The sequence below is a fragment of the Salmo trutta genome, chromosome 30 (genome assembly GCF_901001165.1).
Source record: "Salmo trutta chromosome 30, fSalTru1.1, whole genome shotgun sequence".
In the NCBI taxonomy this organism is placed as follows: domain Eukaryota; kingdom Metazoa; phylum Chordata; class Actinopteri; order Salmoniformes; family Salmonidae; genus Salmo; species Salmo trutta.
In genome coordinates this window covers 10,122,653-10,150,167 of record NC_042986.1, presented here as the reverse complement: position 1 = coordinate 10,150,167, position 27,515 = coordinate 10,122,653, and the positions used below count along the sequence as shown (strand labels likewise).

At 41.5% G+C, this 27,515-nt stretch overlaps 2 protein-coding genes across 5 annotated transcripts in view; both read left to right on the top strand.

Annotated features, from left to right (window-relative positions):
* The first annotated feature begins 6,486 nt into the window (after nucleotides 1-6,486).
* On the top strand, nucleotides 6,487-14,698 carry LOC115167904 (cyclin-T1). Of its 2 annotated transcripts, none has more exons than XM_029722641.1 (9): nucleotides 6,487-6,701; nucleotides 7,654-7,735; nucleotides 7,866-7,994; nucleotides 10,781-10,841; nucleotides 11,560-11,622; nucleotides 11,821-11,866; nucleotides 12,133-12,296; nucleotides 12,402-12,472; nucleotides 12,564-14,698. In XM_029722641.1, the coding sequence occupies exons 1-9, from the start codon at nucleotides 6,529-6,531 to the stop codon at nucleotides 13,869-13,871; spliced, it is 2,097 nt and encodes a 698-aa protein (XP_029578501.1). In that variant the 5' UTR covers nucleotides 6,487-6,528; the 3' UTR covers nucleotides 13,872-14,698. The 2 variants fall into 2 exon arrangements, with proteins under 2 accessions (XP_029578501.1, XP_029578500.1); XM_029722640.1 differs by having other exon boundaries at nucleotides 6,488-6,701; nucleotides 11,812-11,866.
* Nucleotides 14,699-17,572: 2,874 nt separating this feature from the next.
* kansl2 (KAT8 regulatory NSL complex subunit 2) overlaps nucleotides 17,573-27,515 on the top strand; it is a 31,853-nt gene continuing 21,910 nt past the window's right edge. Inside the window, exons 1-3 of one of the 3 annotated variants that reach the window (XM_029722636.1) lie at nucleotides 17,573-17,640; nucleotides 18,733-18,991; nucleotides 19,200-19,372. In XM_029722636.1, the coding sequence (XP_029578496.1) occupies nucleotides 18,741-18,991; nucleotides 19,200-19,372 (424 nt within the window). In that variant the 5' untranslated portion in view covers nucleotides 17,573-17,640; nucleotides 18,733-18,740. Of the gene's footprint in view, nucleotides 17,641-18,573; nucleotides 18,597-18,732; nucleotides 18,992-19,199; nucleotides 19,373-27,515 lie in introns of those variants that run through there. The other 2 variants (XM_029722637.1, XM_029722638.1) reach the window with 2 other exon arrangements.

The window sequence follows — 27,515 nt, the reverse complement described above, 5'->3', positions numbered from 1 at the left end:
CTAGTCATGTGGAATCCAGAGAATGGGGCCTAATTTATTTAAATTGACTGATTTATATGAATGGTAACTCAGTAAAATCTTTGAAATTGTTGCATGTTGTGTTATTTTTGTTCAGTATACTTACTCCGCCCATAACTTTTGGACTTTCACATCTTCTGGGAGTGCTATAATTGAGTCACTTAGTTTTACACTTTAAAATGGATACATTTGGTCAGTCCAAATTTGCTTTTTAATTCTGTCATGGAAATAATTGTATTTCCTATTACCAACTCATTTACGGTTTGCCTCGATTTCCATGTGGACCAATTTATTGAACACACTGCCCTATCCCATCTGGACCAGAGGAATACCTACAGTTGAAGTCGAAAGTTTACATACACCTTAGCCAAATACATTAACTCAGTTTTTCACAATTCCTGACATTTAATCCTAATAACAATTCCCTGTGTTAGGATCACCACTAAAGAATGTGAAATGTCAGAATAGAGAATTATTTCAGCCTTTATTTCCTTCATCACATTCCCAGTGGGTCAGAAGTTTACATACTCGGTAGTGTTGTCTTTATATTTAACATAGGTCAAATGTTTTGGCTTCCAACAATAAGATGGGGGAATTTTAGCCCATTCCTCCTGACAGAACTGGTGTAACTGAGTCATGTTTGTAGGCCTCCTTGCTCACACACGCTTTTCAGTTCTGCCCACAAATTTTCTGTAGGATTGAGGTTAGGGCTTTGTGATGGCCACTCCAATACCTTGACTTTGCTGTCCTTAAGCCATTTTTCCACAACTTCGGAAGTATGCTTGGTGTCATTGTACATTTGGAAGACCCATTTGCGACCAAGATTTAACTTCCTGACTGTCTTGAGATGTTGCTTCAATATATCCACATAATTTTCCTCATGATGCCAACTATTTTGTGAAGTGCACCAGACCCTCCTGCAGCAAAGCACCCCCACAACATGATGCTGCCACCCCTGTGCTTCACATTTGGGATGGTGTTCTTCGACTTGCAAGTATCCCCCTTTTTCTTACAAACATAACGATGGTCATTATGGCCAAACAGTTCTATTTTTGTTTCATCAGACCAGAGGACATTTCTCCAAAACATATGATCTTTGTCCCCATGTGCAGTTGCAAACCGTAGTCTGGCTTTTTTATGGCGGTTTTGGAACAGTGGCTTCTTCCTTGCTGAGCGGCCTTTCAGGTTATGTCGATATAGGACTCGTTTTACTGTGGATATAAATACTTTTGTACCTGTTTCCTCCAGCATCTTCACAAGGTCCTTTGCTGTTGTTCTGGTATTGATTTGCACTTTTCGCACCTAAGTACGTTCATCTCTAGGAGACAGAACGCGTCTCCTTCCTGAGCGATATTACAGCTGCGTGGTCGCATGGTGTTTATACTTGCATACTATTGTTTGTACAGATGAACATGGAACCTTCAGGCGTTTGGAAATTGCTCCCAAGGATGAACCAGACTTGTGGAGGTCTACAATTATTTTTCTGAGGCCTTGGCTGATTTCTTTTGATTTTCCCATGATGTCAAGCAAAGAGGCACTGATATTGAAGGTAGGCCTTGAAATACATCCACAGGTGCACCTCCAATTGACTTAAATTATGTCAATTAGCCAATCAGAAGCTTCTAAAGCCATGACATAATTTTATGGAATTTTCCAAGCTGTTTAAAGGCACAGTCACCTTAGTGTATGTAAACTTCTGACCCACTGGAATTGTGATACAGTGAATTATAAGTGAAATAATCTGTAAACAATTGTTGGAAAAATGACTTGTGTCATGCACAAAGTAGGTGTCATAACCGACTTGCCAAAACTATAGTTTGTTAACAAGAAATTTGTGGAGTGGTTTAAAAACTAGTTTTAATGACTCCAACCTAAGTGTATGTAAACTTCCGACTTCAACTGTATGTAAGAATGCTGTTCATTGACTACAGCTCAGCATTTAACACCATGGTACCCTCCAAACTTGTCATTAAGCTCTTGACCCCGGGTCTCGACCCCGCCCTGTGCAACTGGGTCCTGGACTTTCTGATGAGCCGCCCCCAGGTGGTGAGTGTAAGAAGCAACATCTCCACCCCGCTGATCTTCAACACTGGGGCCCCACAAGGGTGTATTCTCAGCCCTCTCCTGTACTCCCTGTTCACCCATGACTGCGTGGCCAACCCAATCATTAAGTTTGCAGATGACACTACAATGGTAGGCTTGATTACCAACAACGACGAGACGGCCTACAGGGAGGAGATAAGGGCCCTCGGAGTGTGGTGTCAGGAAAATAACCTCACTCAACGTCAACAAAACAAAGGAGATGATCGTGGATTTCAGGAAACAGCACAGGGAGCACCCCCCCATCCACATCGACGGGACAGTAGTGGAGAAGGTGGAAAGTTTTAAGTTCCTCGGCGTACACATCACGGACCAACTGAAATGGTCCACCCACACAGACAGCGTGGTGAAGGCGCAGCAGTGCCTCTTCAACCTCAGGAGGCTGAAGAAATGCGGCTTGTCACCTAAAACACTCACAAACTTTTACAGATGCACAATCGAGAGCATCCTGTCGGGCTGTATCACCGCCTGGTACGGCAACTGCTCCGCCCACAACCGTAAGGCTCTCCAGAGGGTAGTGAGGTCTGCATAACGCATCACCGGGGGCAAACTACCTGCCCTCCAGGACACCTACAGCGCTCGATGTCACAGGAAGGCCAAAAAGATCATCAAGGACAACAACCACCCGAGCCACTGCCTGTTCACCCCGCTATCATCCAGAAGGTGAGGTCAGTACAGGTGCATCAAAGCTGGGACCGAGAGACTGAAAAACAGCTTCTATCTCAAGACCATCAGACTGTTAAACAGCCATCACTAACATAGAGAGGCTGCTGTCAACACAGACTCAAATCTCTTGCCACTTTAATACATTTAATAAATGGTTTTAATAAAGGTATCACTAGTCACTTTAAATAACGGCACTTTAATGATGTCTACATATCCTACATAACTCATCGCCTATGTATTTACTGTATTCTATACCATCTACTGCATCTTGCCTATGCCGCATGGCCATGGCTCATCCATATATTTATATGTACATGTTCTCATTCATCCCTTTACATTTGTGTGTATAAGGTAGTCGTGAATGTTAGATTACTTGCTAGATATTACTGCGCTGTCGGAACTAGAAGCACAAGCATTTCGCTACACTCGCATTAACATCTGCTAACCATGTGTATGTGACCAATAAGATTTGATTTGAATTCTGAAAAGCTATCCAAGCATTGTTCCATAGGAGTGTTTTTTTAGGGAGTCATATGTGTTGTAGAATCTGTTTTCATCTTCATCCATATTGTTAGTGTTCTTAACTTGTACTTTTTTATGTTCTTAGCTCCATCCTTTGAAAACAGACACGTGAAAAGATTATTGGGTTGAGCATGCGCATCTTAAATATGTACCCATTGTTCCTCTTTAGTGCATTTAACAATATGTCGCAAGTAAAAGCCTTGGGTGGCAAGTTGATACAATTCCAAGTCTGGAAGGTTAAAACCACCCTCAGACTTAGAGACATATAAAACTTTATTTAGTCTTGAGTTTTATTTGCCCATAGAAAGTTTTATACTTTTTTAAAGAATGTCTTTGGTGGGGTAATTGGTATTACCGAAAAGAAAAACTTTGGACCCATGTCTTTCTAAAGTGGTTTATTGTACCTGTAAGATTTATGGGAAGATTGTTCCATTTAATTAGATCTGCGTTCATGTTGAGTAATGGGATAAAGTTATCTTCAACATAGACTTTGGGTAATCTAAAAGTTAAAGGAATCGGATTACTTGGTGTGTCATCATGGTGGTGTCTGACTTGTGGTCAGGCTCGATGGAAGGAGATGGACCAAACTAATTTACATGCATACTTTGGGGTTCTTATCCTTGCTGGTGTTTTCAGATCCAATGGGGAATCTACAGAATCCCTGTGGGATGCAGATAACATTTCCGTGCAACAATGTCTCTGGGAAAACTTCCACATTATTTCCAGGATTATCCGCTTTGATAACTGGGACACCAGACCAGCTCGGCAGCAGAGACACAAGCTAGCTGCAATCAGGTCAGTGGGTGGACTTCCTTCCCCTGTTTAACAACCCTGGGCCCAACGTTACTGTTGTTGAGCAGCTTATGCCATTTAGGGGCCGCTGTCCCTTCAGGCGATACATACCGTCTAAACCCGCAAAATATGGAATCAAGATCTGGGCTGCCTGTGATGCTGCTTCATCATATGCATGGAACTTGCAAGTGTATATGTGGAAGCCAGATGGAGGAGCCCCTGAGAAGAACCAAGGGATGAGGGTTGTCCTGGATGTGGCACTGGGACTCTGTGGCCACAACCTCACATGCAATAACTTTTTTTTACTTCGCACAAGTTGGGACAGGAGCTCCTTAAGAGGAAGCTGACGATGGTAGGAAAGGTACAAAAAAACAAGCCAGCGCTCCCACCTCAGGCCTGTTCCGTGTATTCAAAAGATATCAATTCCTCTAAGTTTGTGTTCACGGCCGACACGTTCCTAGTGTCCTACGTTCCAAAGAAAGGCAAAAATGTAGTACTCATGAGTATGCTGCATAGGGATGGGAGAATCTGTGGCCAGGAACATCAAAAACCAGAAATCATAATGGATTACAATGCCACAAAAGGAGGGGCGGATAATTTAGACAAGCTGGTGACTGGCTACATCTACCAAAGAAGAACCCTACACTGGCCACTTGTGATATTCTTCAACATCTTGGACATCGACGCATAACGCGTCGGCTCTTTCTCAAGAAGCTGGGCAAGGCATTGGTAAGACCACAAATCCAGAGGAGGCAACATTTCCCAAGGACCCCAGCTTCTGCAGCCATCCGCCCGACCCACAGAACTAACAACTCCAATACCGGAAGTAAGTGTGAGTGATGTTGTTGCATGTGTGTGTGTCTCATACCTTGGCCTGCTGTAACTATATATGTGAGTGACATGTTAGTAAAATTCCTGAACTAAGTGTTTTCATCATTCTAGATTGCAACCGGTAGCAACAAGAAGCGCTGTGATGTGTGGGGACCCAAGAAGGACAGGAAGACACAGTACACATGCATCAAGTGCAAGAAATACATTCACAACACACACAGTAAAACTCTGTCCCTCATGTGGTGTGTAGACCGGCCTTAATTTGTGTTAAATGGGGCTTATTTATCTTTTCCATCAAATACTGTATGTAAAATTTGTCCTTCCAATTTGTTCAGTTCAAAGCAATAAACATCAATAGTGATGAAAACCTTGTTTCATTTATATTTGTTCAAGATAAACATTTATTCCACCCATGTCTTGATTATAACGAATAGAGCTTTTATTGATAAATTAAATCTAGCAGAGGTAAATGGCAATTATTAACCATGTATGCTGTCTATATTGCTTGTAATTGATATAAGTCAACATCTAAGTATTAAGTATTTGAACATAAATTGCTATGGCTGTATTGTTTTAAAAACCCAATAATGTTGTGGGTCAATGTTACAATGTTTGGTTGGTAACCTCACAGATCAGCTCACAGATCATTGCACCTGTACATAGCTCATCTGTAAATAGCCCATCCAACTAACTCATCCCCATACTGTATTCATTTATTTTGCTCCTTTGCACCCCAGTATCTCTACTTGCACATTCATCTGCACATCTATCACTCCAGTGTTTAATTGCTATGTCGTAATTACTTCGCTACTATGGCCTATTTTATTGCTTTACCTCCCTTATCTTACCTCATTTGCACACACTGTATATATACTTTTTTTCTACTGTATTATTGACTGTATGTTTGTTTATTCCATGTGTAACTCTGTGTTGTTGTATGTGTCGAACTGCTTTGCTTTATCTTGGCCAGGTCGCAGTTGTAAATGACAACTTGTTCTCAACTAGCTTACCTGGTTAAATAAAGGTGAAATAAAATAAAACCTAACTGATTACAGTTTTATTTTATCAGATTACATGTAACTGATTATGTGTAATCATTCATTCCTCACCCCTCGACAACAGATGGTTTCCATCTGAGATGTTGAAGGGTGTAATTGATATCTTCATTGATAACTACATCTATTGATGCTTGCCATTGGTCCGTGGCCGTTTCTTTAGCGTTGGGGACAACAATTGTTGACAACTGTAGCATTGTAGCTAAGCCTAACTCTTTTCCTAACCTTAACCTCAGTCTCCTAACCAGCCACGCTAATTCACTTGACTTACTTTTTTTTACCTGATATGTAAACAAATCATCTGTGTTAGAAACATCAGTCTCATACCACAGTCACCATAACACCTCATAACATTTGCTGATAGGGAACAACCACATCAAGAAACGCCCCGAACTGCGGTCTGCATTTACACCATATTCGAGATGTTTAGAAATGTTGCTTTGGACAGAGGAACCAAAATATTTGCTTTGGGGACACTTGCCATTCACATAATTGACGTCACTTCCTGTGATCCACAATTTTAAAAATATTGTCCTTCTCAGTAATGGCGGCTTCCTTCCCTTCTCCTTCTGCAATAAACAACAACAAATGGTACTTCACCCGAGAACAGATCGAGAATAGCCCGTCTCGCCGTGCGGGGCTTGATCCAGACAAAGAATTGTCCTACAGACAACAAGCTGCGAACCTTCTACAGGACATGGGACAACGACTCAATGTGTATCTTTTGTCGGGACGATTTGCGCCTGCTAGCGGTTAGCTACCTTTAAGAGGTTGAAGCCGGTTTGGCGGCATGGCTAGTTGCTAGCTAATATCGGCTATTGTGTTTATAGTTGGTGTTATTGTTGATACCACAATTTATTAATGTGCTTGGTATGGACTGACTAGCGGCCCAGACGTTCGACTCGCTAACAAGGGCCCGGCCATCATTGCGTGTGATTAGCATGGCTAGCTAACGTTGTGTAGGCCTTTGCAGCCGAGGCCTACGCTTCTTTTAACGTTAGAGAACAAAAGCCGAGCAGAGGGACGTTAGAGTTGTTTAGCTATTATACGTGGGGTTTTGGTGTATCAAACACTTTAAGAGGATAACGTTATTGGACAAAAATGGTTACTGCGCTGTTTTGGGAGCCTACGTGAGTAACGTTAAAACTAGCAATCTATTTATCTGCTCTATATAACGATGAGTTAGTTAACTATAGGCTAACAACACAATAGTTTGAAAACAATGCGTACGTTACATAGCTAACTATTAGACATTATATTGGTGGGAAGTCCAATGCTGTTCGATAAAATGTACGTGAATTGAGATTAAGAAAGTTTAGTACCTATTTTATTTAAGACGGTTGGCTTCTTTGTGGCCATTATTTGCTACCTTGTTAGCTACAGCAAACTATATAACCCACAATGCAGTTCTGGCCAGCGAGATACGTTATCCTACTACGTACCACCACACACATTGCCAACATTTGGAGTAGTTACAGCAGTACTAGATCACTCGGCCACATCTAAAACTAGTTTTGAAAATAAGTTGGTAGCTACTGTTACATAAAATACCCTGTCATCAATCAAACATACTATTTGTCATTTAACCCTTAAAGTAGTGAGTTAAATCTCACGGAGACATCAGGTCATATTGTTATGCTATAACCCTTAACCCGTAGCTATGCATCAGGTCCCAGCTAACAATTAATACTGCCATTGTGTATATGCACCGATTCTACATGATCCAGTCGTTCACCAGGTTCCACAGAAATGTAAGTACTTTGCACACACTGACATCCTCTTTTGCAAAATGTTGTATCTTATATAGTTTGAAATGAAACGTATAAAATGCATAGCACTATCAGTACAGCATCTATCAAAATGTCCTATTTTCCCCCCTAGGTCATAGCTCCAGCAACACTATTCCTGGCTGCAAAGGTTGAGGAGCAGCCCCGCAAGTTGGAGCATGTTATCAAGGTGACCCATGCATGCCTCAACCCTCAGGACCCTTCACCAGACGTCCGCAGTGATGTAAGTCTCCATGGTCTGGCCATTCCACTTTGAACTCTCTCTGGCACTTGCATGGTGCTCCACAAACTGATTTGGGTATGTTTGTTAGGACCGGGACGATACCAGTATCAATATATTTGTTTGTATCGTGGCAAGGAAACAAAACACTAAGCGGATTTCACTTCTTTAAGAAAACAGCCCTAATGTTGGAAACAAATATGTTGTCATCTGGAGTCTAATTTATTTATTTGACAAGCTTTAGCACACAATTTTACGTTGCAGGTTTTTAAAGGGTCTGCTTCATGTTTTCATTTTTCTCATGAAAAAAATATTGCACTACTGGTATTATCACAGACATTGGGTGTTTTGAGGCGGTTGTACCTAGGCTTGGGCGGTATACCGTATACCAGGGTATTTGGAAATAGCCACGGGATGGTTTTTCAATACTATTTATTTGAAGTTTTATATTTGTAGCTACTTTTGAATTAAGTACTGTACCTGCAGTCAACTTGTGCATTACTTTAGGAAATAAAGAAGATTGTGTTCTTCATTTCACCTGTCAAATCATTTTTCAATATGAAGCTTACCCGTAGTCTCCAGTTACGTGGTGTTTGTTTACAAGCACACAAGAGACTAGAGCCCTATGTTAGGTTAACTATCTAAAATATGCTAAATGCTCTGCAGTCGCATTTGGTTTGCTAATTTAGTCACTAGTTAGCTGTCTAGCTAAGTGCTTAGCTTTGTCCAAAATCAAGCTTTGCTTGGTAACAGCAGAGAATCCACTCATGGATCAAGATCCTTGCTGTCTTATATTTGTTCTATGCGTGCAGCAAACTGAGTAGCCTTTCTGAGTTACTTGTATAACTTCACCAGCTGGGACGTCTGTCCTGAAAATAGTTTAGGTCAGAGACTGTATAAAATGTTCACAAAGTGCTCGTTAGCATTTAGTTCTCTATGGGATTTTACCAGGGTTTCTGGTAGGAAAATATGGCGCCAGACAACATGTCTGGCAAAGACATTTGATATATTGACCCTACGTCCATATGCATTTGGTGCGTAACGCATTAAGGTGCCCAGCCACGGTGTTCAAAATCACATTTAGATTAGATTATTATAATTCATCTTAACAGAATAGAAATGATCCTGTAATGTTGTAATAAAGTAGAATGATGTTTGCCCGTTGTCTTCATCCCTGCTATAAATCATAACTCAATATAAAAACATTTAACCTAGAAGAACAACTCACTTACACAGTAATACAATACCACTTCAAAATATAATATAATTTGGAAACGACCTGTCCTATAGGCTGTTTGTATGAATATTAGAATTAATAAATTACAATCTGGGCCTCTAATTTAATTTAGGCAAGCCATGAACATTTTAATTAGGTCTAATGAATAACAAAACATGGGTGTCTACGAACACCAGGGCTGCCCCCACTCCCCATTCTTGCTGCAATTCAGCACCACAGCAGTAGAAATAGGCCCCTCTTGGTGGCCACAAAATTAAGAAATTATAAAACTAATGTTGGACAATCAAATACACAAATTTCGTTAAGGCTGGTTCAAGCTTATTTTACAATACTCCTGTGACACGAGCCCCGCGCCATGGGTTTATGAAAGCACTTGTTTCCAAATCTCAAATGATATCTCACTCTTTTTACAGTTCTATTGGATGATGTTGAGAAATGTTGTGTTTTATTGTCATTTGAACTATCTTGGGGTTGTGACTCGTGTCATGTGTGACATACGTGGCTTATTGATAACAACTCTGTCTCTTACTTTGGGTTGCAATTCCTGTAACTTTACCCAAATTCTCTGGTTTTCCAAAAATCATGGTTAGAAGATTCCTGGTATTACGAGGGAATAAGCAGGAAATCCATCAATTTACAACCAGGAATTTGGGGAAACCAGGGAATTTTGATAAAGTTAGCGGAATTTTGCATCCCTACTCTTACTATAGGCAGTTGGCTGTCTAGTGATTGCAACATTGTAACTCTGATGTGAATAGTTGGCAACGATATTTCGTTTCCAAGTGCTACTGAATAAACTCAACTGGAATGCACCAATTGTGCATGATAGACATCATTACGTTAGTCTATCAATCCATTCCAAATCATGACACGGGCGGCATATGTTGATCTTGCTTAGGGCGGCAGCAGAACTGCTAAGACCGGGCCTGACGGACACAATTTGTCTCCAATTTACATGCGTTTGCGGCGGACCTTGGCCTGCTCAAAGTGAGCCGCTGCTGTTGGGAAGTCAAAGCTGTCCAACTCTTTGGAGCAGTTTGCGATGCGCATCAGCCTCGTTACTTTGTTCTCACAAAGTTGCGATCTTCTGTCCCTCTGAACTCTGTTTTGGAGAAAGAATCACCTCTTGGCGGGCATGCTGGAAAGGGAGATAATCTACACAATCTTTTCCAATTTTGTCCAGTCAGGGTATACTTAGCTGAAGTCCCTTATGAGGACCTTGCGTCTTTTTGGCCGGCAACAATTTTAGTTATCGGCTTTTCATATTTTTTTATTGGCTAAAAGCTGGCATTTACCTTGATAACATCCTCGTAACCTTCGGTTTAGAGGCTCAGTGGGGGTTTGTGTTCAGTGCGGGTATTACAGAATATCCCGGTATGGCACAAGGTCGGTCTGAAGGTATGACAATCTGGATACCGCCCAAGCTTAGTTGTACCTCCTTGAAGGTAAGACTGCGTAAAGGGAAAGCAAGAGGGTGAGTGAGACGTAAGGGGTGAGAGAGAATGCCTCCTAGTGAGTAATGCCTGTCTCCTGCCTGTCCTCTCAACCTCAGGCTTACCTGCAACAAGCCCAAGACCTGGTCATTCTTGAGAGCATTATACTCCAGACCCTGGGTAAGTTGGGATGGAAAAATGAATGGGGTCTTTGATTTCACCCCAAACTAGAGATGTGCTGCTTGCCGACACTATTAACCATATTTGTTCTTGTCCACAGCAGAGTTTTGAGTAGCAGTTCATTCTATTGGACGTCCACACCTCACCTAGTTCTATATGCTCACTATCACTACTGTCTTGCATTTTTGGTTCCCCACTTTTACAGAAGTTTTTCACATTTTCCTTGTGGTTTTAAGCCATTCATTTGAGTCAAGTAATTGTGGTGCGTGTTGTGGTGATGGAGGATGTTTTTGTTGTAATCACATTAGAGAGCAAGTAAATTTAGTACAGTATTGCTAGAATTTGGATTGCTTGCCTATGACCTTTGTCTTAATGAATGGCTTAAATGTAAATGCCAAACTTTTTTTAAAATTCTCTGCTCACTCATTCGCATTTGTCTTATACAGGGCCTGTCATCTGAAGATCTAAAGCAGTGCATTCATTCACTATTTACTGTAGTTTCATAAAACAAGTACATTGGTTTTCCGGGGCAATTATTTATTTTAATGCTCAGTGAGAGTTCTGAAATATCCAATAAACTCAGTACCTATTGAGTGGAAATGTGTATTTTGCATTAGCAGCCTCAAATTCTCATAGAAAGAGGATTTATAGATTGTTCTTTTGAAATTGTCTCTCATGGAACCTTTTTTCTGTCTCCCCTCTGCCCTATTCATTACAGCCTTTGAAATCACCATTGACCACCCACATACTCATGTTGTCAAGTGCACCCAGCTAGTCAGAGGTAAGCATCAACAATGTCCCTGTGTAGGCTACTGGTGAAGTTTCCAACCCCTAGTAGTGCTTTTACAAATGACATAAATGCTTCTCGCCTAGTTAAAGGTATTATTTATGCATATTTTAACCACATGTTTTTAATGTCATTATTTTGAACGTAGCAGGTTTTAATTGTATTTTCTTGTTTCTCGTGTTGTTGTTCCAGCGAGTAAGGATTTGGCCCAGACGTCATACTTCATGGCTACCAACAGGTATGCTGTTCAACTTCACGCTTTTAATTTCAGTTCGATATAACATTATTCAATAAAAATGCAATGCAACATTGTCTGATCTAAAACAGGAGAGGATCTTATGACCTGTATTTGAATGAAATTACCACTCATCTAAGAGGTGCACAGTTGTCCTTTTCATTATGTTCTGAAACTGAATCTGTTTCTTCTCCTCCCCCTCTTGTATTTTCCCTGTTTCCATGGATTTTCCTTCTGCTGGTGTATCTGGGACCCAACCTGCTGTGTAGTCTACACCTGACCACATTCTGCCTGCAGCACAGCCCACCCATTGTGGCCTGCGTTTGCATCCACCTGGCCTGCAAGTGGTCCAACTGGGAGATCCCAGTCTCCACAGACAGCAAGCACTGGTGGGAGTATGTGGACAATACTGTCACCCTCGAGCTGCTGGATGGTAAGTTTGATTGAATTTCATTATGCATGTTTGTGCAGTTGTTGGTTAGATTGTATTGTAGGGAACTGAATTGCATCGCCCTTTGTAATACTTTGTGTCCCATAGAGCTCACCCACGAGTTCCTGCAGATCTTGGAGAAGACACCAAGCCGATTAAAACGCATTCGCAACTGGAAAGTAAGTCATAGTTTAACATATATTTTCATAGCTCCTGATTTTAAATAAATGTGGCTCCCTCATTGCCTAACTCTGTGACTTCTTGTCCCAGGCGGCAGGTCAGACAGTGAAGGGAGGGAAGTCCAAGGTGCCAGAGGACGGGGATCAGACAGATGGCATGATGAGCATGGTCTCCATGTCGTCGTCTGAGATCACACTGGGTGGCCTGATGAGCCTCTCCAACCCTCTCTCTTCATCTTCCTCCTCCATGGCTCCCATACTACTGGAGCTCAAGTCGACCCTGGGCAGTGGTTCCGACCAGCCCAGCCACGCCGAGCTGCACGCCCCGGCCAAAGTGTCACTGAGCGAGTACCGGGCCAAGCACGCTGACGTCCTGGCTGCTCAGAAGAGGAAGCTGGAGAACATGGAGGCGAGCGTGAAGAGGGAGTACGCCACGGCAGCCCAGGCTCTGATAGGCCAGCAGCAGAGGAAGGAGAAGCACCACCGTGACCAGCAGCAATCCAGCTCCCACCATTCCAGCTCGGCCTCCTCTGACCTCAGCAGCCCCTCGCCCATCATCCTCAAGATCCCCCTGGAAAAGGAGAGGGGCGAGCGCAGCTCCCTGAAGATGCGTCTCCCTCTGGGGTCTGGGGGAGGCGGGGGGCACAGTGGAGCAGGGAACAGAGGAGCAGGAGGAGAAAAGGACATCAAAGTGAGAATTCGGGTGCCTGAGAAAGTACGCAGTGGAGGCTCGGGAGAGGAGGGGGGCAAGACTAGGGAGGGAAAGCACCGAGAACGTTCCAACCACCATCATCATCATCACCATCACCACCATCATTCATCGTCATCTTTTAGCGGTGCTTCTGTCTCTTCGTCCTCGTCACATAAACACTCAGCCAGTGCTGCTGGAGCTGTAGGAGGAAGCAGCAGCAAAAAAGCCCCCAGTGACTCGTCTAGAATGAGCTCTTCCTCTGTGTCTCGAAAGAGGACACATTCCACGGAGTCCCAGGGCTCCCACTCGTCCAAAGTCTCTAAGTCCTCCAGGAACTCAGCTCACCAGCTGCCTGCTCTTTTAGCTGCCTCTGGAGCACACTCCCTGGGGGCACACCCCACTGACATCCTCCCCTCCCTGGGTCACCCCTCCCTCCACCAGGGAAACTACTCTCACTCCAAGGGGGACAAGCCGGACACTAACGGACACAATGCAGGTGTTGGTAGCCAGTCGAATGAGTACCAGGACACGTTTGAGATGCTGAACTCTTTATTGAGTGCTCAGGGGGTGCAGCCTGCCCAGCCTCCCATGTTTGATTGCCGGTCTCAGTACGTGGAGTACAGATACAGCGGCGGGTCTAGAGGGGGATCTCGGCCACCACCTCTGCCTGCTGAACCTCCACCTCCGCTACCCCCTCTACCCAAATGATCCCTAATGAAGGGGTGAATTACTGACAGTGTACCTGTAGATGCATCCAACCATGTTACATAAGATATTTGCTCTGTGAATTTTGTCCCTTTTATGTGTTTGTATGGATCATGTTGTGGTTTTCAACTTGACAGCAAAGAAATGTACTAATACATACTTTTCAGTGATGTATGTGCTGAAGTGTCTCCCTCGTCACATCATATTCCATACTGTGGGGCAATAACAGGAGGTGTGAAAGAAAAGCTTGCAAAAAATGAAACGAACAAAATTAATTATTTATTCACAATGTAAATACTTTATCATGATATGAACTCAAATCAAATTTTATGGAATGGCGGGCATAATATGAGCCATAGCTGTTTTTAAAAAAAAAAGTCAAACATTACATGTTTGAATGAATATTAGAGGAAACAAACTTGTTTGCTTCACTTATTACATTTTAAAGTCTTGCTAACAATTAGTCTTTTTCAGAATGTTTTTGAAATATACTATTTATTATTAGTATTGAATGCTTTTGAGGAAGGTATTTTTTATTTTTTTTTATATACTAACTGCCCCTTTCTGCTGTGTTGAACTGAAGGATAGTTGAGTGCTCCTTACACAGGCCTATTTCAGAATGCATGTCTTCAAAGCCATCGTTTTCAACATTTTGTTTGTTTCAAAATACTGTAGTCACTGAGGTTTTTCTGTCTCTGTTTTGTCAATACTTTTGTTTTGTAATCTCTGCATTATTTTGTGAACAGTTGTTTAATATTAATAATGTAAATTGGTGAAAGTGGACAAATATTTTGTACATTTTGTTAAGAAAAAAGTTGCTAAAAATCCTGTAAATTGATACGGCTTATATTTTAGTTCCTAGATTTGAGTGTTACAGTCATTGTTTTAAATGGTTGTAAAATGTTACAGTCAAATGCTTACACTAACATTCAGAGTTTATACTACAGTACATGCACTGCATGGCCAAAAGTATGTGGACACTCATTCAAATTAGTGGATTTTGCTGTTTCAGACATACCCGTTGCTGACGGGTGTATAAAATCGAGCACACAGCCATGCAATCTCCATATCCAAACATAAGCAGTAGACTGGGCCGTACAGTGACTTTCAACGTGGAGCTGTAATAGGCTGCCACCTTTACAAAATGTCAATTTGTAAAATTTCTGCCCTGCTAGAGCTGCCCCAGTCAACCGTAAGTGATGTTATTGTGAAATAGAAACATTTAGGAGCAAGAACTGCTCAGCTGTGACGTGGTATGACACACAAACTAACAAAACTGGACTGTCGAGTGCTGTAGTGTGTAAAATTGTCTGTCCTCGGTTGCGACTCTTACTACCGCGTTCCAAACTGCCTCTGGAAGCAACGTTTACACAACAAGTGTTCGTTGGGAGCTTCATGAAATGGGTTTCCATGGCCAATCAGCCGCATATAAGCCTAAGATCACCATGCGCAATGCCAAGCGTCGGCTGGAGTGGTGTGAAGCTTGCCACCATTGGACTCTGGAGCAGTGGAAACGCATTCTCTGGAGTGATGAATCACGCTTCACCATCTGGCAGACCAACAGACAAATCTGGGTTTGGCAGATACCAGAAGAACGCTACCTGCCTGGATGCATAGTGCCAACTTTAAATTTTGTTGGAGGAGCAATAATGGTCTGGGAAATTTTAATGCTACAGCATACAATGGCATTCTAGACTGTTCTGTGCATCAAACTTTGTGGCAACATATTTGGGAAGGTCCTTACCTGTTTCAGCATGACAATGCCACCATGTACAAAGCGAGGTCCATACAGAAATGGTTTTCGAGATCGGTGTGGAAGAACTTGACTGGCCTGCACAGAGCACTGACTTCAACTCCCATCGAACACCTTTGGGATGAATTGGAAGGCCGATCGGGAGCCAGGCCTAATCGCCCAACAGTGCTCGACCTCACTAATGCTCTTGTGGCTGAATGGAAGCAAGTCCCCGCAGCAATGTTCTAGCATCTAGTGGAAAGCCTTCCCAGAAGAGTGGAGGCTGTCATAACAGGAAAGGGTGGACCAACTCCATATTAATGCCCGTGATTTTGGAATGAGGTGTTCTACTAGCAGGCGTCCACATACTTTTGGTCATGTAGTGTATCTGCATATTCATATACAAACCACAGCAGTGTCAATCATTTTGAAAATGGACTGATTGTCTTTTTTAGTGTTTTGAACAGAATTAAGTGTTACTTTTACTGTTTTAACAGTAACTGAAGTCTTCACTTATTTGAATGAAATTGAAATTCCCTTTTTGGGCAATTTTAGTAAGGGGTGTATTCTTTTGTCTATATTTAGATAATACAGCAGTTTTTTTCTGGTTTGTTTGTGGCGATTACACATGCTTAACTGAGAGACTAGAGGGTTTAACATTAAAAGAAATCTCTCGTACCACTGTCAACCATCCTTGTCAGGATTTCATTTCTGTGTAAAGGACTTGTTCAATTAAGATAATAATAATCGTTCCCTTTATGTCCAGTTATGCTGTTTGTCATGTTTATTGGTCATAAACTGGTATTCTCTCTCATTTAATCATGTGTTGGGAATCATCTTTAAGATTGTGATAGTGGAAATGAAGTGGGCTATAACTTAGCTCTGACATGTTTCAGACATTTTTATCAGAACTCTCTTGGTCCAATAAGCTGCCAATGGACAGATTCATTTTTTGGAGATCATGTAACACAGCTGTAGCATACTGATTTGATCATGTGGTGTTCCTGCTGTTTGTTTTTGTATATAAAGGAAAGAGTTGTCATTATTCTGGGGGCTGTTTTCTATTACTTTAACTGACCCATGATGGAAATACATTTCTGCTGTTTCCAAGGCTACATAAAATGGCCTAAGTCTGCCAAGTTTCTACAGTACTTGAGTCCAACCATTGATTTTTGTCACTCAGGTAAGCCTTTATGATGATATATGAAGAGAAACATGGATATGCTTCAAAATGCACTGAAACGTTATCCCATCAGGATTGTCTAACAAACATAGCTTATTTGTTAAAAACTGAGGAAATTATCACTTGTATTACTAGGAACAGTATGCTTCCATTCTGTTTTATATTATATAATAAGACATTCATTAGTGCTAAATTAAGCTAAGAATGATTGGACTTGAACTGATACATGGATGACTGTATGCAATATATCTTGTGCGAGTGCTTGTTTAAACAAGAACGACCACAAAATTAAGCTGAAATTATGAAAATAGATGGAAGACACTCATGCAACCAAATGCAAAATCACATAGCTACTCCTTTGTATTTCATTAACTGCTCAAAAGTTGTATCTGTCTGTACACATTGTCACGTCTTAATGTTTTAGTTGTACCACAACTCAGGTTTGTAATTGACATTTTTGGGATATATATTGTTTAAAATAACTAAAGGTATGCGTTATTTTGTTGTGAACAAAGTTCATTTTTTAAATGTGGTTGATATAATCCCATGTCAATAAATGTTTAAGAAAAAATATCCCTTTCATTTTTATTTTGTATTTTATGATCATGCAACAATCTTTGTTTACAGAAATAATAATATACTGAAGTCGCAAGCTACATTGAATATCTACTTGCTCAGATGTGGGTTTTGTAATTTGAGAGACAGGTCTTTCAACCTATCGTGTATTTCCCACCCACTAGTCTGGACCAATCAAAGCTCAAATGGGGCGGGTCCATCTTCTCAAGACATTGATAGGAGAGTGCGGGAAAAACGACGCAGTGCCATTGTGCTTCGAGAACTGCCTAGGTAAGGACACGGTAAGCTCCTCGCCGTTATATTAACCAACATGTTATATGAAAGTCCTTTTTGGATTAGTAACATATTTTGATTATATCAGAGTGCATCTGTACATCAACGACAGCGAATAAACCAGTATATGTTGCTACAGAGACTAAGGGACGCTGAACAAACATGGCTGCTAAAGCTAACTGGCTAACAAGCTAACACAAAAGCTACAATTTGCTGTCGTTGAGCTAAAAGGAGGCGGACCTGTTCCATGTGGCGCGTGATTGGGTTTTATGCAGGATCGTCACAGCACAAGTGTTTGGCACAGATGGTGGAGTACAGTTTGTTTTATCCTGAACATACTTGTTTGGCAGCTAGCTACAACACATGGCTTGGTAGATAACGTAGCAATTAACTAACAACATTTGTTATAAACATTTTTGCAATTAAAAGTTCCGTGTCTACTGTTCTGCGTAATTTATTGTATTAAACTTTGTTTTTAACTAGGAATTTTTATCAATCGGCAGCATGTGCAAATGTCAGCTCTGAAACCATGTGGCATATTGGCTGGACAGATGTCATGAGTAGTGCCCTGTACTTGACTTTTTCATAATTTTATTTCTGGTTATTTTGTGTCACTGGTTATGCTGATGCACATGTTTTAGTATAACGATTGATTGCTGAGGTTGTGGCAATGCTTGATGAAAGAGAATTGAGTAAGGCTTGAATTACAAATTAACTTAATGTGACGTGGGTCCGGTCCGTCAACGGACACACAAATGAACGTTTTCATTTTATTTGATCGTGTCCCATGTTTGTTGTATTGTAGTATCACGATTCTATTGTAACTGCCCCTGTTCTTTGTTTGCTACTACATATTGTGGTATCCCCGTTGGGCTCAGTTGGTAGAGCATGGTGCTTGCAACGCCAGGGTTGTGGGTTCGATTCTCACGGGAGACTGCATAAAAAAAAACGTACACTCACTACTGTAAGTCGCTCTGGATAAGAGTATGCTTAAATGACTAAAATGTCAATATTCGCCTGGTCTCACCTATGTCAATTTGTAACTGTAGGGTTGCTAATTCAGCCCCTGGTACTCACCGGAACATGTATTTCCCTTCCAGGACCAGTGATGAACAGGATAAGGATCCACGTGTTGCCATCGAGCAGAGGCCGTGTGGCCCAGACAGCCCGTACCCAGGAGCCCCAGGCCTGCTCCTTCACCCAGCGACCCTGCTCCCAGCCGCGCCTGGAGGGCCTGGAGTTCTGCATCAAACACGTCCTGGAGGACAAGAACGCCCCTTACAGACAGTGTAGCTACGTCTCCAACAAGAATGGCAAGCGCTGCCTGAACGCAGCCCCTAAGGTGGAAAAGAAAGAAGGGTGAATGAAGCAACTTGGATATAAATGCATTGATCAAACTCTCAACCACATTTTGATATGTGGGCTTGAATCTGGGAAATCCCTTAGTGTATCAATGAATACTGAGTCTTTTACTTTCAGTAAGTCAGTTCTTCAGAAATATCTGCACAATCTTGAATTCTCTGACTTTAGTTCTTATCTTGCGTGTGATTCTTATGTCTACATTCAGGGTGACCTTCTGTGCGGAACATGCTAGAAGGAATGCCATGGCTCTCCAGGCCCAGCTAAGAAAGGCCTCATCCGGACCCTCCCCTGAAGCCCTCCTATCTCAGCTCAGTGGCTACAACCGCCCTGAGACGCATGGCCTGGACAGTGGCCGCAGTGAAGCCACCCGCATCCTAGGTGAATAATATTTCTGAATCTTTTTCCTCTAAAGCCATATGCAATGGCAACATGTTTTAGAATAACCATATTTTTCCTAGAGTGAACTTGAGTTCTTAACCATTCTGCACAAGAATTATTTCCCATTTGAATCCTAATTTCTTACATGTGTGTGACCTTGAATATTCATGGACTAATTTCACTCTCCCTTTACTACACACTTGCTAAAAGGGCCCAAATCAAGTCTGACCGCTTGTGGTAGCGGCTCAGATCCTAACAGGGCCAACATTAACATCTTCCCATGGTCTGTTGGTTTTCTCTATATTAACAAAGGGAATAGTCAATTCAGTTGGAAGGAACAAATGCCTCCTTTACAAATCCATTATTTCAGCATGTTTTTCAAGCCAAAACATCCAGTGCATTTTGAAAAGTATTCAGACCCCCTTGACCTTTTCCATGTTTTTACATAAGGCCAGACAATTGATTCGCTGTTTAACGGATTTTCCCTCACAGAAAAGTGAGGCAAGCAAGTGCAACTTTTTTACATTATGTGAATAAGGAATAACAGTACTTGGAAGGAACCACATTGTCCTAGGCTACATGGACATAAACAATAGGAGGAATATTCAATTTCAGACCGATTTTCAGATTATTATTAATACACAAATTAACATTAAACATTATTCACATAAATTGCATTCTATTATACAGCCTATCATATTCAAAAATGATTTTGGAAAACATGTATGAATGTATTATCGGTTCATTAATGTACTTAATTGTAAAGCCTAACAAATTTGAGAGTGCTTGACAATAAATATATGTAATCAAATTTAAAATGTTGATGCATAATGAGTTCATTACCTGAATGCGTCTATAGCCTAGGCATTAGCAAAATATTCATACAAATGATTAGGCCTCTCATAGACCAGGCCTTGTAGAAAGAGGGTCAATCAAGTTAGGTCTGCCAAAATGAATGTAGCATTGGGGGACAAAATGCATAAATCCAGCCATGGAGTATAAACTTTTTTTTTTGATGACGATAGGTTATAACATGCACAACTAGAAGCATCAATCTATATAGAGCAAGCGTGACTAAATTTGAGCCCAGTAACTTTGCTCACCACCTTCAATTGTCTCGTCTGGCTACCACAAAGCCCCCACCTGCTGTTCTGCACGAAGTGTGCGTGCCACTGGCGATGTACTTTGCTTGACATGTTAGCTGTTCTCGGCGGCGCATCATCACTTCAAACGCATTTTGTCGTTGCGTTATTGGTTGGCCTACTACTACTGGTAGTACCGGTAAAATGTAAGTTATGAATCACAAATCACCATACAGCTGACACACTTCGATTTCATCAATAAGTTTGACTTAAATTTGGTTGTCCAAAATACTATCAGCTTGCACCATGTCTTTGCTGATGAATTCCCTGATTGCTGGCCAGTCAGTTGATAAATTACATTGTTTAGTCTAGTAATCGCTTCTAATAGATCTGAAATGATGCAATAACCATAAATTTAACCGACTGTTTATAATGAGGGACTCCCACGTTTAACCTGGACACATAAATAGTAGGATTTTGCAATGACCGCATGAGAGAACATCTGCACGTCGCCTGCAAGTGTGTGCGTTTCACTGTCCAATCCGAGGCTCGACCATGATCTAAGGCTGTTTGGTCTCTTGGGCATCAACTTGGGAGAGTGGACAGCGCATAATAAACAAAGAGCTGCATATATTGGCAAAATAACAACGTTTTTTTTTTTGCGTTGTGGAGGAAAGTGAGGCGGGGTATTTGTTAAACAGTAATTCAACTTTGTCCAGCCTTATTCTAAAATTGATGAGGGGGGGGAAAACAATTTAATCCATCTACAAATAATACCCCATAATGACAAAGCTAAAACGGGTTTCTAGAAATGTTTGCAAATTTGTTAAAGGAAAGATCCCATTTGCATAACTATTCAGACCTTTTATTCAGTACTTTGTTGAAGCACCTTTGGCAGCGACTGTAGCCTCATCTTAGGTATGATGCTGCAAGGTTGGCACACCTGTATTTGGGAAGTCTCACATTCTTCTCTGCAAATCCTCTCAAGCTCTGTCAGGTTGGATGGGGAGTGTTGCTGCATAGATATTTTCAGGTCTCCCCAGAGATGTTCGATGGCGTTCAAGTCCAGGCTCTGGCTGGGCCACTCAAAGACATTGAGACTTGTCCCGAAGCCACTCCTGTGTTGTCTTGGCTGTGTGCTTAGGGTCGTTGTCCTGTTGGAAGGTGAACCTTCGGCCAGTCTGAGAACCTGCTCAAGAGCGCGCAGGACTTCAAGGATCTCTCTGTACTTTGCTCTGTTCATCTTTCCCTCGATCCTGACTAGTCTCCCAGTCCCTGCTGCTGCAAAACATCCCAAAAGCATTATGCTGCCACCACCACGCTTAACTTTTAGGGATGGTGCCATGTTTCCTCCAGACCTGACACTAGGCATTCAAGCCAAAGAGTTCTATCTTGGTTTCATCAGACCAGAGAACTGTGGGACCTTATATAAACAGGTGTGCCTTTCCAGATCATGTCCGATCTATTGAATTTACCACAGATGAACTCCAATCAAGTTGTAGAAACATCTCAAGAAGAATCAATGGAAACAGGATGCACCTGAGCTCATAGCGAAAGTTGAATGCTTATGTAAATATGGTATTTTTGTTTTTAATAGATTTACAAAAAATTACAACCTTTTTTCGCTTTGTCATTATGGGGTGTTTGTAGATTACTTAAAATGTAAAAAAAAAAATAATCCACTTTAGGATATGGCTGTAATGTAAACACCCCCCCCCCCCCCCCCCCTGCTGCTATGACAGCCACCACGCTTCTGGGAAGGCTTTCTAGCAATGTTCCAACATCTAGTGCAGGGACTTGCTTCCATTCAGCCACATGCATTAGTGAGGACAGGCGCTGATATTGGGGAATTAGGCCTGGCTTGCAGTTGGCGTTCCAGTTCATCCCGAAGGTGTTCGATGTAGGGCTGGGCGACTATATGGAATTAATTTGGTTTTGGGTAATATTACATATGCCTGGAAGAATTGAGGTTGTTTGAGTGTTTATGTCCATGTTCTAATGTATTATTTTTGGTCTTCGCTCCTGTGTACCTCCCCATTTACACCAGAGATCTGTACCTAATGATGATGTACGTCTCAAATCAAAGTTTATTTGTCACGTGTGCCGAATACAACAGGTGTAGACCTTACAGTGAAATGCTTACTGACAGGCCCTAACCAACAGTGCAATTTAAGTAAAAAAATAGGTGTTAGGTGAACAATGGTTTAGTAAGGAAATAAAGACAGTGAATGATAACAGTAGCGAGGCTATATACAGTAATGAGGCTGGGTGTTGTCCCGAAGGCAGGCAACAAGCTTAGGTCCAAAATAAGCCCATAGAAACACATTGGCCTTATTTTGGGCAGATTTTACTCTTCCTCTATGGTGTACACACACCAAGCCCCTGCCTCTCGCGCCAATGAAGTTGATAGATCACATTTCCTCTGGCAAGCCGTTTCATCTCGATATTTGAGGTTTGGTTCAAAATAATTGGTAATATGGACACGCATTGAGACATTATTTTACTGTAATAGAGTAGTTAACTTTTCAACCGATGCAATTTGTGTCTCAACACCTCATTGTGTGCAGAGAAGACTACCTTTCTTTATTTAACTAAGCAAGTCAGTTAACCTCTCTGGGATATGTGGGACGCCAGCGTCCCACCTCGACAACAGCCAGTGAAATTGCAGGACGCCAAATTCAAAACAACAAATCTCATAATTAAAATTCCTCAAGTATTATACACAATTTTAAAGCAACTTCTTGTTAATCCAGCCAGTGTCTGATTTCAAAAAGGTGTTACGGCAACAGCATACCATATTTATGTTAGGTCAGCGCCTAGTCACAAACACAGCCATTTTCCAGCCAAAGAGGAGTCACAAAAAGCAGAAATAGAGAATTAATCACTAACCTTTGATCTTCATCAGATGGCACTCAGGACTTCATGTTACACAATACATGTATGTTTTGTTCGATAAAGATCATATTTATATCCAAAAATATGTTTACATTGGCGCGCTATGTTCAGTAATGTTTTGCCTACAAAACATCCAGTGATTTTTGCAGAGAGCCACATCAATTTACAGAAATACTCATTAACTTTGAAAGATACAAGTTATCTATAATCCTATGCATAAACTTCTCCTTAATGCAACCGCTGTCAGATTTACTTTAACAAAAAAAAGTGAAAGCACACCATGCAATAATCCGAGTACAGCGCTCAGCCACCAAAACAAGCCATACAGATACCCGCCATGTTGTGGAGTCAACAAAAGTCAGAAATAGTGCCGGAAGCTAAGTCGAAATAATTTCTGTTTTTGTATTTTTAGAGATTGAGTGCGGTTTACACTTGAATAACTTATAGGTGGTGTGTAATATGCATGTTGTGCATAAAAAATAAACATTTTATGCATGGTGTAAACCTATTCCCACGGGGGGCCAGCACAGGGGGAAAAAATGTATGAGATGTATGCATTCACTACTGTAAGTCGCTCTGGATAAGAGCGTCTGCTAAATGACTAAAATGTAAATGTATAAATATTCACTAACCTTTGAACTTCATCGGAATGCACTCCCAGAAATCCCAGTTCCACAAAATACCTCGTTTTTGTTTGCGGTTAGTTCACTATTCCAAATGCACAAGGCGCGGGCACTAAGTCCAGTCAAAGTTCCATTACAGTTTGTAGAAACATGTCAAACGATGTATAGAATAAATCTTTAGGATGTTTTTATCATAAATCTTCAATAATATTCCAACCGGACAATTCCTTTGTCTTTAGAAATGAAAGGGAACGGAGCTCGTGCTCACGGCCGCGTGCGTGACTAAACTAAAGGCTTTCAGCTGAGGCTCTTACTGACTGGTCTTACTCGCTCCCCTTTCACAATAGAAGCCTGAAACAACGTTCTAAAGGCTGTTGACATCTAGTGGAAGCCGTAGGAAGTGCAATCTGACAATTTACACTATTGGATAGGCAATCACTTGGAAAACTACAGACCTCAGATTTCCCACTTCCTGGCTGGATTTTTCTCAGGTTTTTGCCTGCCATATGAGTTCTGTTGTACTCAAAGACATCATTCAAACCGTTTTAGAAACTTCAGAGTGTTTTCTATCCAAATGCATATTATTAGTAGATATCTTAGCTTCTGGGCCTGAGTAGCAGGCAGTTTACTCGAGGCATGCTTTTCTTCCAAATGTGAAAACACTGCCCAGCCCAAAGAGGTTAAGAATTCTTATTTTCAGTGACGGCCTTGGAACAGTGGGTTAACTGCCTTGTTCAGGGGCAGAACGACAGATTTTTACCATGTCAGCTCAGGGATTTGATCTTCCAACGATCTTACTTAAACGAGAGTATCAATGAATATTGATTCTGGAAAATTAGTACTTTTTGTCGTGCGTGGAATTGTTAGGTTAGCAGCATTTTAGCCAAAGTCTACTATATTAGCTGTCTATTTTGTAAATGTGCAATAAGCATAAAACCCAACTTTTATTTTATATAAGGAATTGGCAACTTGTCCACTTTGTTCAGAATGACATGGTAACATGCTTTTCAAACAGTTGGCGGCAAATGGATCCAAGTTGCCTAAACTTGAAATGTAAAGATGAACTGGCTTAACAATCCCACATGCTGGTGACATGACCTATGTTAATTTGAGTCATTATTAGTGAATGTGCATTATTCATGGTTCTAGTTAAATTTGTAACAAGGGCATTTTCATAGACTTGAAAGACAGATTGGTGTTTATTGCAAAAAAGCAAGTTCATTTAATCAAATTGTTTATTAGTGGGTCTTATGACTGTGGAAGGCTTATATTTCGCCTCGGTATAACTAAAAGCCCTGAATTATTGCAGTGTATTTGACTTTTTTTAATTGTACAATGCTTATTTAGCTGTATATTGTGAATCACCCATTATTTTGAGGGAGGATATTTAAAAAAAAAAATTTCGGCCATATCGCCCAGCCCTAGTTCAATGGGGTTGAGGTCAGGGCTCTTTGCAGGTCATTCAAGTTCTTCCACCGATCTTGACAAACCATTTCTGTATGGATATTGCTTTGTACATGGGAGCATTGTCATGCTGAAACAGGAATGGGCCTTCCCCAAACTGTTGCCACAGTCTGAAGCACAACTGTCTAGATGGTCTTTGTATGCTGTAGCGTTCATGATTTCCCTTCACTGGGACTTCGAGGGGCTAGCTCGAACCATGAAAAACAGCCCAGACCATTATTCCTCTTCCACCAAATTTTACAGTGGGCACTATTCATTTGGGCAGGTAGCGTTCCCCTGGCATCCGCCAAACCCGGATTAGTTTGTCAGACTGCCAGATGGTGACAGGTGATTCAACACTCCAGAGAACATGTTTCCATTGCTCCAGAATCCACTGGCAGTGAGCTTTACACCACTCCAGCTGACGCTTGTCATTGCGCATGGCGATCTTAGGCCTGTGTGCAGCTGCTCGGCCATTTCATGAAGCTCACAACGAACAGTTCTTGTGCTAGCGTTGCTTCCGGAGGCAGTTTGGAACTCTAGTGAGTGTTGCAACCGAGCACAGTTCAGCATTTGGCGGTCCCGTTCTGTGAGCTTGTGGCTTACCACTTTGCGACTGAGCCGTTGTTACTCCTAGACGTTTCCACTTCACAATAACAGCACTTACATTTGACCGGGGCAGCTCAAGCATGGTTGAAATTTGACGAAATGACTTGTTGAAAAGGTGCCATCTTATGATAGTTCTACGTAAAAAGTCACTGTGCTCTTCAGTAAGGCCATTCTATTGTCAATGTCTGTCTATAAAGATTGCATGGCTGTGTGAGTTTAACCTGTTATGGATAGGGGGCAGGATTTTCACGGCCGGATAAAAAACATACCCGATTTAATCTGATTATTACTCCTGCCCAGAAACTAGAATATGCATATAATTATTAGCCTTGGATAGAAAACACTCAAGTTTCTAAAACTGTTTGAATGGTGTCTGTGAGTATAATAGAACTCATATGGCAGGCAAAAACCTGAGAAGATTCCTTACAGGAAGTGCCCTCTCTGACAAGATCTTGTTCTTCTTGTCTCTGTTTATTGAAGACTGAGGATCTTTGCTGTAACGTGACACTTCCTACGGCTCCCATAGGCTCTCAGAGCCCGGGAAAAAGCTGAATGATATCGAGGCTGCCCCAGGCTCAAACACATTTGCGCGTTTGGCAAGTAGTCTATCAGCGGACAATGGACTCGTGCACGAGCATGAGACGACACCATGTTTTTATTCTATCGTCTTTGAACGGATACAACGACTCCCGGTCGGAATATTATCGCTTTTTTACGAGAATTTTAAACAGCGGTTGACATGCTTCGAAGTACGGTAATGGAATATTTAGAAATTTTGTCACGAAATGCGTCGTGCTCGTAACCCTTCTTTACCATTCGGATAGTGTCTTGAACGCACGAACAAAACGCCGCTGTTTGGATATAACTATGGATTATTTGGGACCAAACCAACATTTGTTATTGAAGTAGAAGTCCTGGGAGTGCATTTTGACGAAGAACACCAAATGTAATCAAACTTTTCTAATAGTAAATCGGAGTTTGGTGAAGGCTAAACTTGCTGGGTGTCTAAATAGCTAGCCGTGATGGCTGGGCTATCTACTGAGAATATTGCAAAATGTGCTTTCACCGAAAAGCTATTTTAAAATCGGACATAGCGAGTGCATAGAGGAGTTCTGTATCTATAATTCTTAAAATAATTGTTTTTTGTGAACGTTTATCGTGAATTTAGTAAATTCACCGGAAGTGTTCGGTGGGAATGCTAGTCACCTGCTAATGTAAAAAGCTGGTTTTTGATATAAATATGAACTTGATTGAACAGACATGCATGTATTGTATAACATAATGTCCTAAGATTGTCATCTGATGATCATCAAAGCTTAGTGCTGCATTTAGCTGTGGTTTGGGTTTATGTGACATTATATGCTAGCTTGAAAAATGGGTGTCTGATTATTTCTGGCTGGGTACTCTGCTGACATAATCTAATGTTTTGCTTTCATTGTAAAGCCTTTTTGAAATCGGACAGTGTGGTTAGATTAACGAGAGTCTTGTCTT